The sequence below is a fragment of the Gaeumannomyces tritici genome, assembly GCF_000145635.1.
Source record: "Gaeumannomyces tritici R3-111a-1 unplaced genomic scaffold supercont2.4, whole genome shotgun sequence".
NCBI lineage: Eukaryota > Fungi > Ascomycota > Sordariomycetes > Magnaporthales > Magnaporthaceae > Gaeumannomyces > Gaeumannomyces tritici.
The window spans coordinates 2,204,864-2,215,281 of NW_008804548.1; the positions used below are offsets into that span (position 1 = coordinate 2,204,864).

At 57.1% G+C, this 10,418-nt stretch overlaps 5 protein-coding genes across 5 annotated transcripts; 2 read left to right on the forward strand and 3 right to left on the reverse strand.

Moving 5' to 3' along the window:
- Nucleotides 1-1,071: 1,071 nt before the first annotated feature.
- GGTG_08179 (hypothetical protein) lies at nucleotides 1,072-3,948 on the reverse strand. The gene is made up of 4 exons (XM_009226018.1): nucleotides 3,464-3,948; nucleotides 3,307-3,323; nucleotides 2,091-3,128; nucleotides 1,072-2,015 (listed from the first exon to the last, which is right to left on the reverse strand). The coding sequence occupies exons 1-4, from the start codon at nucleotides 3,494-3,496 to the stop codon at nucleotides 1,826-1,828; spliced, it is 1,278 nt and encodes a 425-aa protein (XP_009224282.1). The 5' UTR covers nucleotides 3,497-3,948; the 3' UTR covers nucleotides 1,072-1,825.
- Nucleotides 3,949-4,064: 116 nt separating this feature from the next.
- GGTG_08180 (histone acetyltransferase type B catalytic subunit) lies at nucleotides 4,065-6,285 on the forward strand. Its single transcript, XM_009226019.1, has 3 exons — nucleotides 4,065-4,308; nucleotides 4,386-4,661; nucleotides 4,742-6,285. Exons 1-3 carry the CDS (start codon nucleotides 4,287-4,289, stop codon nucleotides 5,845-5,847), a joined length of 1,404 nt encoding a protein of 467 aa, XP_009224283.1. The 5' UTR covers nucleotides 4,065-4,286; the 3' UTR covers nucleotides 5,848-6,285.
- Nucleotides 6,203-7,624, reverse strand: GGTG_08181 (pyrroline-5-carboxylate reductase). The gene has a single exon (XM_009226020.1). The coding sequence runs from the start codon at nucleotides 7,343-7,345 to the stop codon at nucleotides 6,344-6,346; it is 1,002 nt and encodes a 333-aa protein (XP_009224284.1). The 5' UTR covers nucleotides 7,346-7,624; the 3' UTR covers nucleotides 6,203-6,343.
- Nucleotides 7,625-7,670: 46 nt separating this feature from the next.
- Nucleotides 7,671-9,423, forward strand: GGTG_08182 (hypothetical protein). The gene is made up of 4 exons (XM_009226021.1): nucleotides 7,671-8,019; nucleotides 8,134-8,430; nucleotides 8,514-8,696; nucleotides 8,776-9,423. Exons 2-4 carry the CDS (start codon nucleotides 8,275-8,277, stop codon nucleotides 9,223-9,225), a joined length of 789 nt encoding a protein of 262 aa, XP_009224285.1. The 5' UTR covers nucleotides 7,671-8,019; nucleotides 8,134-8,274; the 3' UTR covers nucleotides 9,226-9,423.
- Nucleotides 9,157-10,344, reverse strand: GGTG_08183 (54S ribosomal protein L12). The gene is made up of 2 exons (XM_009226022.1): nucleotides 9,930-10,344; nucleotides 9,157-9,842 (listed from the first exon to the last, which is right to left on the reverse strand). Exons 1-2 carry the CDS (start codon nucleotides 10,137-10,139, stop codon nucleotides 9,510-9,512), a joined length of 543 nt encoding a protein of 180 aa, XP_009224286.1. The 5' UTR covers nucleotides 10,140-10,344; the 3' UTR covers nucleotides 9,157-9,509.
- Between the last annotated feature and the right edge of the window lie 74 nt (nucleotides 10,345-10,418).

Genomic DNA, 10,418 nt, shown 5'->3' on the forward strand with positions numbered 1-10,418 from the left:
GCAAGGTACCGCCTCCCTGTCCTGGACTAGCAAAAAAAAGGGGAAACGGGCGTGAATCGGGCACGAGTCCGCTTGTTTTAGGGAGCGACAGGGATATGGTGCAGGGGATGCGGCGCCACCGCACGCCAGCCCAGCAAGCGCACCACGAAAAGGATGGCAGGGGACTGGAATTCGCAATGCGGTGGACAGTTGCTTTCAGGAACAGGAATAGGAATAGAAGGAAAAATAAAACCAAAAAATAAAAATAAGGGGGAATAATAAGAATAAGAAAACTCGTAAGGAAAGCTCACGGCACGAACAATTCTACTTAGCCTTTGGGACCTCTAAGACTGCCATCTTTTTTGTGGTGGGCGTGCCCAGGCGTTGGCACATTGGCAGCAGAATCCAACCATCAAATTGCGTCTACCCCAGGGCCAATCGAACCAGGGCATTGCTTGGACCCTGATATCGACTGCTTTGCGTGGTGCACCTGCCGAGTTGCCTACCTGTCCGGGACTGACAAAGATATCATCGCTCCAGATCTTATCTCCCTCGTCTCGGTCTGCTCAGGCATCTGAGCTCCTGCCTAGGTAGCCACTAAGAGGAGCCGAGTGACGATGGTGCGAGGGAGCACCGACAAGAGCCTGTCTGTCAGGAAATGGCATGCGATAAAGCGGGTTGCCATTAAATATTACGTGGAAGGGATGCACATTACCGATTTGATGTATGAACGTAAAGACGGGAAGGAACCATACCTCAAGGGGCCAACCCGATCCCTCTTCTCCCTCGATGCTTGGCATGGGGACGCCCTAGATTCTCAGGGCGGGGAGCTGCCAAGAACCTCGGCGGCAGGAGACAAGCGAATCAGCGGGCGTGTGCGCTAGGCGAATGCTCCATCAAGAGACGTCAAGTCGTCTGCATTCTATTTCGAAGCATTTTGGCGGCGCTTGGTGGTCGCGAATAAGCAGCCCGCACTGAACAGAATGGACTTGCCTAAATATTTTCTTGCTTAGCATCCCCTTAATTCGGTGCGTGCGACATCACATATCGACTTACATACCTGGCCCCTTGCTGATTGCAGCTTGGGATCGAGGAGGCAGGTGTCTACGATAGGCACCTAAGATAAATCGATCGACCAGGGTGACATGGTAAAATCGCCGCAGCCTCCCTTGGCGTTATGTATGATGGTGGCTCACCTGCAGCACATCTCATGCAAAGGGTTGAGGAAATTTCGCTGGTGGCGCAGGGCTTACAATGGATGGGTAGGCAACCAGGTGCTGGTAGAGGAGAGTTCCAAATAGATGACAGCCGGCTAAATAGGCAGGGACCAACCTAGGTACCTAGATAACCTGTACCAACTTCGGGTGCCACGCATCACAGGCCAAATAACAGTGATAGATGCAAGCGTCGTTGCCAGTCTGAAAGTCTGGGGCATTGCTGCTCCAAGAACCTAGAGGTGGACGAGGATCACACTTGAAAGCGCATACGATGATACGTACATTGGGTTGGAAAACAGTTTTCTTCGGGCTCCCAAAGGGGATGATATACAGAAATGCTGCATATATAACTGCCGACTGTGTCTCCGTCGTTACCCTTATTCACAAATGATTTATATGCCCCACCAACGCCGTTCGCAGGCCTCTTGTCTTGATGTTTTCAACACATCTGATAGCAGCCAACCCTGTGGCCACGAGCATGTCCCACCGTTCCTTCTTTATTCAAATCGTGACCTGCATAATAGCATGATCCTCACAGCCATTGGCCAGTGATCTGACATGCTGTCCGCGGAACACCGCAATCATGGTGAGAGCTTCGCGGTTCTCGGCCACGACTTTGGAGGGCGCCTTCAGTGATGATGGCCAAGCTGAGTGATCAGGGGCAGAAGCATCCCCACAACCGTCGCGACAGTATCCCGCATCTGGGGACGGGACTGTCTCTTTGCCGACAGGCCTCCGTTTTCTCCATAGCCGTTCATAGCTCCATGGTGCTCATGAGCCGAGTTTGTCTCCTCTTGCATTGCATGCATGGCGACGTAACTTCAGCAGCATATCAGTCGGGTTAGCTGTGATGCGAACGACCAAATGTGCAAAGGGGCATTGGATATAACTCACAGAAACGTGCCTCCAGAAAATAAAAGAAGCATTCCAGTCCACCACTGCCCCGTCTCACCATCCAGACTCTGGCCGCCAAGCATCGACGCGAAGAGATATGTGGCGAGAGCCCCCACTGGCGCGGCGAGGCTGAACACGATGAGATGTCCCCGAGCTGCTCTTTTAGAAAGACCTTGTTTGAGCAGAACAGATGTCAGGCCAAAGGCCGCGGGTGCCTTGTGGATCATTATGGCGACGAATATTATCAGGCCCAGCTTCATGTTGGATGTTGTAGCTGACGCCCCCATGGCTATGCCGTCTGCCGCGGCGTGTATGACAAGCCCTGTCGTCGTTGCCAGGCTCCGAGATTGCCTGGGAGTCGGTGCAAGGGAGCCGAGAAACCCTTCAGATTCCTCCTCGGGACCAGCGCTCGAAGACGCCAAGTTATCTAAGCTGATGTGTCTGGTAGTAGGTGCCGTCTGGAATTGGTCCATAGCCTGACGGGGAAGACGATCGATCAAGAACATAAGGACAAAGCCCAATGCCAACGAGAAGCCGATATAAAAGGTTGGAAACGATGGCGCATCGCGATCCTTGGTCTCTTGCTTCGGCCCAGGACCACCCTCCGAGGACGTTGTTTGTGGGTCATCTCGTCTCCGAGCTTTGCCGGCCATCGCCACAGCAGCGTTTTGCTCAACGGGCCTTCGTGTTAACCTTTGGTAGTCATCGTCCCCGCGCGCATGGAGCTTCGCGGCCCCGCCAATTCGAATAAACGGCACAGCATCTCGTTGCTCGCCAGGCATTCGTCCCGACTGTTCCACGACGCCCGCAATACCCCGTCGGCCGAGTGTCCATACATCTGGTGGTGTATTTCTAGGGCCGTGGGAGTGTGATGTCGACCCTGCGTGGGTCCCAGTGGTCGCAATCGCCTCGATCCCCTCCGGTATTATAACAATAAGGGATGTCCCAACAAGGATCCCGACACCGATACTCGATATTAGTCGGAGCTGTGACTGCGACAGGCTTAGCGAAAGAGGTAGTGCGCCGGCAACGAAAGATCTGATCCGAGCGACTGCAATGTTAGCGTCTTATCCCGACTCTGGCGCGCCGTGGTGGCGGTTCCAAGGTCGACTGCCTTGACTGTGGGGGCCGGGGTGATCGCGACTTTAGAGCGTCAGGGAGCGACATGATGTCGGTGTTGGATGTGAGGAAAATTCAGACGGTTGCTTGAACATACGCTACGGCCATGACCACCTATTTGCATGCGCGCCCAACAAATTAGCCACAAGCCATGCGCACAGACGAGAGCAAGACGACAATAATCGATATGTAGACAGCGCTTATCTGGATACCACGGCAATGGAGAGGGCGGTCCAAGCTGGCGGGCAACTTACACAGAGGGCCAAGAGGAGTAGTATGCCACCCATGGCGGCGAGAAGGCGCGCGATGCGCGAGAGGAGAGGTATAAAGGATAAAGGAGACCAGCCGCTCCGCACAGGAACAGTCGCTGAGGAGTGCGCCTCGCGATAGAAGAGGGAATTGGGACGCTAACAGAATCCGATACAGCTAGGCCGAGTTCAGGCTGCAATCCACAATCTCGAAGCGCAATATGGACGGCTTTGTCGTTGGTTGGTTGTTCGGCGCAGGAAGGAGAGGAGTCCGGATCGTTACCGAGCCGAGTCCATCGTCGGGCCTATAGGAAACACAAAGCCGAGCCGAACAGTAGTCGAGGCAAGAGAAGCGCGTGAGGCCAGCTCAAACCAAGCTTGGATGAAAAGCTCAACTGATCGCGGGACGGTGACAGCTCTGCTGCGTGTGCGCCATCAAAATGCAGCCGGCAAAAGTTCCATCAGAACGACGTGGTGGCTTGCATGCGAAGTTCCAATCCTTCCAGTCCACAGGGCTGCTTTGGCGGGCTCAATGCTTGCCTGCCCGCTCCGAGGTCCACTTGACACGATGGCCCGTGCATTAAATTGGCTCCTCCAAATGCAGGCACGGCACCAGACGCGTTGGCTCATCGCGCGACCGAGGGAAGTTGCGCCGCGGGAAGTAACACCAACCATCAACTCAGCTCAAGACTTCCAACGATTTCGCCCACAATCATCTGAGGCGCGCGCTCTGACATTTACGCCAACTCTACGCAGCCCCGATCACACCCTACAAGGCTGGCGCATGTGAATTCCTTCAGCGCAAACCACCTCGCAGAGCTCCAAAGCGATGGCGGAGGCCAACGGCAACTGTAAGTGCGGGAGACCGATGGCTTTCCGATACCGCTTTCCCATCCCGCCTCACTTCGTCCTAACGCTTGCTCTCCAGGGTCGGCGGACGCCAACGAGTCTCTGGAATTGAGCCTTGTAGAGTCGTCCGCGGACGAGCTCAATACTGTCGCGCGCTTCAATCCTAGCTTCACATACCCCATCTTTGGAGACGACGAGCGCATATTCGGCTACCAGGATCTTCGAATCAGCCTCAGATACCATGTCGCCGACATGCGACCACACCTCAAGGTGAAATCTGGCAAAAAATTCAAATCTCTAGGCGCAACCGAGCCCACCGATATCGAGGGCATCCTCCGCGAACATCTTCCTGAAGGTAAGCGCGCGCATACCCGCCCTCGCGCTATATCGCTTTGCGCTTGTACGATGTCTCTGACCCCATCTTGAACGCATCAGTCGCCTTTTCTAGCAGTCGCGATTTTGAGGATGCCGTCCGCCAGCCCCCACAAGACTGGGTTCCTCCCGGAGAGGTAGTCTCCCAATTCGATGCGAAAGATGGCGGCACCTTCGAGGTCCGCCGCGGCAGCCTTGCCGATCTTGCCGCCAAGCAGATTCTGAAGCGCATTCAGATTCTCGTCCTTCTCTTTATCGAAGGTGGCAGCCCCATCAACACCGAAGACTCGGACCTGGACCGATGGGACATCTATTTCCTATACCATAGGAGCAACCAAAACGGCACCGCCCCCCGATACCGTTTTGCGGGCTATTCGACCGTCTACAAGTTCTTCCCACTACAGCGCTACCCTCTTGGCGTCAAGGCCGCGCCTCGTCAGGATCTTGAGCTCCTTGCCCAGGAGCTTCCCTTGTCGGGCATGCGCAGCCGCTCACGCATATCACAATTCATCATCTTGCCCGCCTTCCAGAAGGCGGGCAATGGCTCCCGCCTCTACCGCGCCATCTACGAGCACTGTCTCCGTGACCCTCACGTCATCGAAGTCACTGTGGAGGATCCCAACGAGGCGTTCGATGACATGCGCGACGTCGAAGACCTTCTTATGCTGCGGCAGAAGCCTGAGTTCACCGCGCTCGTGCTCAACACGGATATCCGTATCCCAAGACAGGGCGCAGCACCCCGTGGCGTCGTGAATGAAGTCAAGGCGGAGGAGACTCGCTGCCTCTACCGGATCGCGCCGAGGCAATTCGCTAGGGTTCTCGAGATGCACCTGATGTCCAAGCTTGCAGATTCAGTCCGACCGACCTTGGCTGAGGAGACAGATCTCCCAAAGCCCACCAAGGCTGAGACACACGAGTACGACTTGTGGAAACTATTTGTCAAGCAGAGACTGTACCGCCACAACAAAGAGCTTCTGAGCCAGCTCGATCGCTCGGATCGTATAGAGAAGCTCAACGAGACATTGGGAAGCGTGGAGCTGGAATATGCCCGCTTGATTGCCCTGGCGGACAGACGCGCCCCGGACATGACGTCCAACGGGAAGCGAAAGTTGCAGGGTGATGCGGACAGCGCGCCTCCTGCCAAAAAGGCTCGGGTCGATGATAGCTAGAAATCCCGCCATGTGCCACTACAGCCCGGCCTTTTGGCACGCTCAAAAGCGGATCTCATTGGATCAGCCTGGCTGTCCGCGTCGTGGGAGGTTTCTGAATGAGAGGACAGTGAGGTTTCTGGGTAACTCAGCAGGGGCCTAGCTAGCTCGGATGGTCCGCGAGACTGTCTCTCGTGTTATGTTTGTGTACGATCCTTGCGAATAAAGGAAGGACCTGGGGGATATTAGACTCGCCATGGGTTTCTATCAGTCCGGTCCGCGGCGTCGGAGTTTGGAAATTTAGTCTAGTCTCGCTGGTTGGAGACTACTAGTTGACCGGGGATGAAATGAGAATATGAAAATGGTGGCATTTTGAACGCCAACGTAGGCGCATGGCTTGCAACCCGGATAGATAATGTCTCTAATATTTTTTCGTTTTGCTTCATATCTACGTGTTCCTCATTCTGGTTCGTATAGGCTTCGTCCCCATGCGCTGTGTTGCTTCCACCCACAAACACTACTGCTGGCTGGGAAATCTGGTGCCATTCACGCCCTGCACACCCCTACCGAGCTGGCTGGCAACAACAGTGGCCTCCCGCACGGCCCTGGCAACCGTTCCTCTCACGCGGCCCTCTTCAAGAACCAATAATCCGCCAATGGTGCAACCGCCCGGGGTGCTGACCTTGTCCCGCAGCAGGGCGGGGTGATCACCGTGCTGCACCAAGGCGGCGGCCCCCTTCATGGTCTGGGCCGCCATGCGCAGCGCCTCGACCCTGGGCAGGCCCATGGCCACGGCGCCATCGACGGCGGCCTCGAGCATGAGGGCGAAGAAGGCCGGGCCGGAGCCGCACAGGGCTGTGGAGGCGTCCATGGTGCTGGGCGGGAGGTACACGACGTCACCGATGCGCTTGAAGATCCAGGTCACGAGGCTGGACGTGTGCGCGGGCAACGGCGGGTCGGTGGACGCGATGACGGTCATGCTCTCGCGGATCATGGAGGCCGTGTTGGGCATGGCGCGCACGATGCGGCAGCGGCCGTCGACGTCCGGGTCGTGGTTGGGCACGGCGCCGTGCAGGTGCAGCTCGATCTGGGCGACCGAGATGCCGGCGCAGATGCTGATGAGCAGCTTGCCGTGCAGGGCCTTTGCGATGCCCGGCTGTGACAGCACGTCCTTGACCATCTGCGGCTTGCAGGCCAGCAGCACCACCTCGGCCTGTTGCACAGCGCCGAGGTTGTCGTTCTGCACCACCTTGAGCACCGACGAGTGCGCCCACAGCGCCGACTTGACCTTCTTGGCGCTCTCGGGCCGCCGCACGCAGGCGATGAAGCGGCTGGGCAGCCGCTCGGGCACCTCCTCGTGCACAGGCGTCGAGGTACCAGACGAGGACGGCGCCGGCTGCAGCGGCTTGGGGCCGGCCATGTCCTGGAGGGAGGCCAGGATCCCCGACAGTATGGCGATGCCCATGGTGCCGCATCCCAGGACCGCCATGGTCAGCTCGTTGCCTGTTGTGTCAGGCATCTTGATGGGGTGATGCTTCGCGGTCCGAGTAGATCACTCGAGATAAGGGTCCGGTGATAGATGTATCCTCTGAACAACTATCTGGCCAGGCTGCCCCTTTGGTGGCCCTCGATTGAATGTTGGAAAGGAGGATTTGCAAACGTTAGCCACCAATTCTATGTTACGACACATAAAGCAAAATAGAAAGAGAGGTCCGGAGGAGACGGGGCATTTGGGCTGAGGATCCATGCGATTCAGCTTGCATCCCGTTCTCCACCCACTTTGATTTTTTTTTCTGCAAGCTCGTCGATGAGCACAAACAGGCCCCTGAAGTGCACGGTTCACCGTCAAAGAACGCACGTCAATCCCTTATTTGAACCACTCCGGGCTCCCAACCTTGACCCTGGCTGCCGCTGTTTTTAGCGCCGACGCCAGACAGTCAGCACGCGGTCGCCATTGTATTGAAACGGATGGCTGGGAGAATTCATATCAATTTGAGCGCCAGCCTTGTATGGAAGGAATAAGTTGCCGATTAACAACCGCATATCAGGCACTGAACACCACAGGGGCCTTGTGAGGTTTGGCCGCCTCCCTTACGCATCGCCCCTCCTGCCACGCAAACCTAGTGATGCAGGCCATGCGAGGGCCCCATTCCATGGTCTCCATTGTGCGCGAGACTGGTGAAGACTGCTGAGGTCAGTGCTATACCTGTACCTAGGCTGGTGCCTATGTCTATCAAATGATACCAACACGTCGCAAAATATGCGTCTTTACTGGTAGTCACCTCTACTGACGCTTGACGTTTGAAGATCCCTATCTGCCGATAGCCGAAGGTGTCTAGCGGTTGGTTCGCGCAGCAAGCCGCCGACCAATCGCTCCAAGGAGCGTGGGGAGGCTCGTCGCAGGTAGACCTTTCACGTCATCCCTGGCGCAAGCAATAAGTGTTGGGCATGGCGGACCCTTTCGAAGTCCGGGTGCGCTTCAGCTCCCAGTTGCAAAACCTCAATGCCTCGGTTGCGTCGGCCCAAAAGGCAGCCGCCTACGCGCTCAAGTACAAAGACTTGGACGAGGATCTGCACTCGTGTATCCTGGAGCAGCTCGAGAAGGTAAGTTGACCAGACCAAGTCATATGCCGGCCTGCAAGCCCTCGCGCCGCTCGCTAGAAACGAAGTACTAACAACGAACACAGCCCGAAACTCCGGTCAACACGAGGGCCAACATCATGTACTTCATCGAGCACTTTCTTGAAATCGCGCTCAAGGAGGGCAATGTCGACTATGCCCGCATGCTGCAGCGGGATATCATCCGCGTCGTTGACGCCGTCGCCCCAGAGAACGGGTCCGGCGCCGCCAACGTCAAGGTTGTCCGTAAGGTATAACGTGCCGTCACCATTCCTAGTTTCCTGCATCCTCCATATTTGATCGCGCGTTCATGCTGAATACCACCGACAGGTCCTGCAAGGCTTACAGAACAAGAGCTTCCTCGAAGCACAGACCGTCAGCGAAATTGACGAGGTCCTGCGAGAACGGGAGACGGCGACCCACTACATCAGCATGTCTTCACCCGCACATGGCGATGACGACATGGGCGACATGCCCCCGTCCCAGACTATCCCCCGGGCGGGCAGGGGTCCGGCACCGCCGCGGCTAGAGAGGAAGCAAGTTGAGCAGCGCATAGAGGAGGACCGCGAGCGCCACAAACGGTTGCGCGAGGATATCTGGGCAATCCCGAAGGAGGGGTACGACGCCGAGATGGAGAAGATGTGGGAGGAGACCAGCGACATGGGCGAGGATGACCACATAATGGGCGACGAGGAACGCCTCGAGCGTCTGGAGTGGCTTCGCAGATCATGCGCGCACCAACAGGCCGCGGCGCAGACCAATGGCCAAGCTTCGAAATAGCTGATGTACCTATCTGGTGCGGACATCGTGGAGGACGATCAGGAGGCATGGGCTTCACCTGCGGGACACGAATCCCACCCCGCACATAACCAAACGGGGATAGGAAGAGGAGACATGCGTGGTGGGATATGGGCACAGAAGGCTTTATAGCGTAATGATACATCTGGCATGTTCCTACAGTTGGTGTTGTGGCTGTAACCCCCCTGCGAAGTTGCCAGAGGCACACCCAAGCATCCCCCGGCTTGCGTTTCCGCGGACGAAGAATGGCTGTCGGCCCTGGCGGTCTATTCCATCGTCACAACAGCGCCGAGCTCCTTCATCGTTGCCATGATCTTCTCCGCGTCCTCCTTGGGTACCGACTCCTTCATGGTCTTTGGTGCGCTCTCGACGAACTTCTTTGAGTCAACCAGACTCAGGCCCAGCATGCCCTTGATCTCCTTGATGATCTTGGCCTTGGCGGCGGCGTCGAACGACTGCAGCTTGAGCGTGAAGACAGTCTTCTCGGCAGCAGCCGGGGCTGCGTCGTCAGCCTCCTCGGGGGCCGCAGCGGCGGCCGCCGTGGGCGCGGGGCCAGCCGCAAAGCCGCCGACGGGCATATCGGGAATGTTTAGCCGTGACTAGATCCGTGGGCGTTTTGTTAATATCAAAGTGCCCGGCCGGCCGGCCTTTCTGCCCGCGCGTGCGCCTGGGGGGGGGGGGCTTGCCTTCAAGCTGGTGACAAGCTCCGCCGTCTCTAGCAGTGTCAATTGGCTAATCTGGTCCACAATCCCGGAAATCTTGGGGCTCGCCGCATCGGTCGTGTTGTGCCGCCTGCCTATCCTCTGCTGTGTGAGGTAACTGGGTGCGCCGAGGGCTTTGGACACGTGCAGCTGCCGGGCGCAGCGCAGCGCAGCGTGTCGGCAGGGAAGAGACATGGTCGAGATTGGAGGGGAAGTACAGGAGGCCTTGCCGGGTTATGTGGAGGTCGCGGGCGCCGAGGTGAGGCCAGGCTTGAGCTCCTTGACGAGATTTCGATAGATTTTCATGCACCCTCCAACGGCTCCCGCGCCGCGATCGACTCCAAAATTGTGGCTGCTCACTTCGATTTTCCCACGCCCTGTGGCACAACCAATCCCCTCCTCAATGTGTGGCACACACTGGCTTAGATTGGTGGGGTATTTTTGGAGCCTCCCTGGTTTTCCTTGCATATGTGG

Excerpts from the sequence above, each read along its gene's own strand:
- GGTG_08179 (XM_009226018.1), bottom strand. The coding sequence starts at position 3,496 with ATGGGTGGCATACTACTCCTCTTGGCCCTCTGT. Across the intron at positions 2,016-2,090 it reads TTTTCTGGAGGCACGTTTCT|TTACGTCGCCATGCATGCAA; the intron begins GTGAGTTATATC and ends ATGCTGCTGAAG.
- GGTG_08180 (XM_009226019.1), top strand. The coding sequence starts at position 4,287 with ATGGCGGAGGCCAACGGCAACT. Across the intron at positions 4,309-4,385 it reads GGCGGAGGCCAACGGCAACT|GGTCGGCGGACGCCAACGAG; the intron begins GTAAGTGCGGGA and ends CTTGCTCTCCAG. Across the intron at positions 4,662-4,741 it reads CCGCGAACATCTTCCTGAAG|TCGCCTTTTCTAGCAGTCGC; the intron begins GTAAGCGCGCGC and ends TGAACGCATCAG.
- GGTG_08181 (XM_009226020.1), bottom strand. The coding sequence starts at position 7,345 with ATGCCTGACACAACAGGCAACGAGCTGACCATGGCGGTCCTGGGATGC.
- GGTG_08182 (XM_009226021.1), top strand. The coding sequence starts at position 8,275 with ATGGCGGACCCTTTCGAAGTCCGGGTGCGCTTCAGCTCCCAGTTGCAA. Across the intron at positions 8,431-8,513 it reads TCCTGGAGCAGCTCGAGAAG|CCCGAAACTCCGGTCAACAC; the intron begins GTAAGTTGACCA and ends CAACGAACACAG. Across the intron at positions 8,697-8,775 it reads ACGTCAAGGTTGTCCGTAAG|GTCCTGCAAGGCTTACAGAA; the intron begins GTATAACGTGCC and ends TACCACCGACAG.
- GGTG_08183 (XM_009226022.1), bottom strand. The coding sequence starts at position 10,139 with ATGTCTCTTCCCTGCCGACACGCTGCGCTGCGCTGCGCCCGGCAGCTG. Across the intron at positions 9,843-9,929 it reads AGCTTGTCACCAGCTTGAAG|TCACGGCTAAACATTCCCGA; the intron begins GCAAGCCCCCCC and ends CCACGGATCTAG.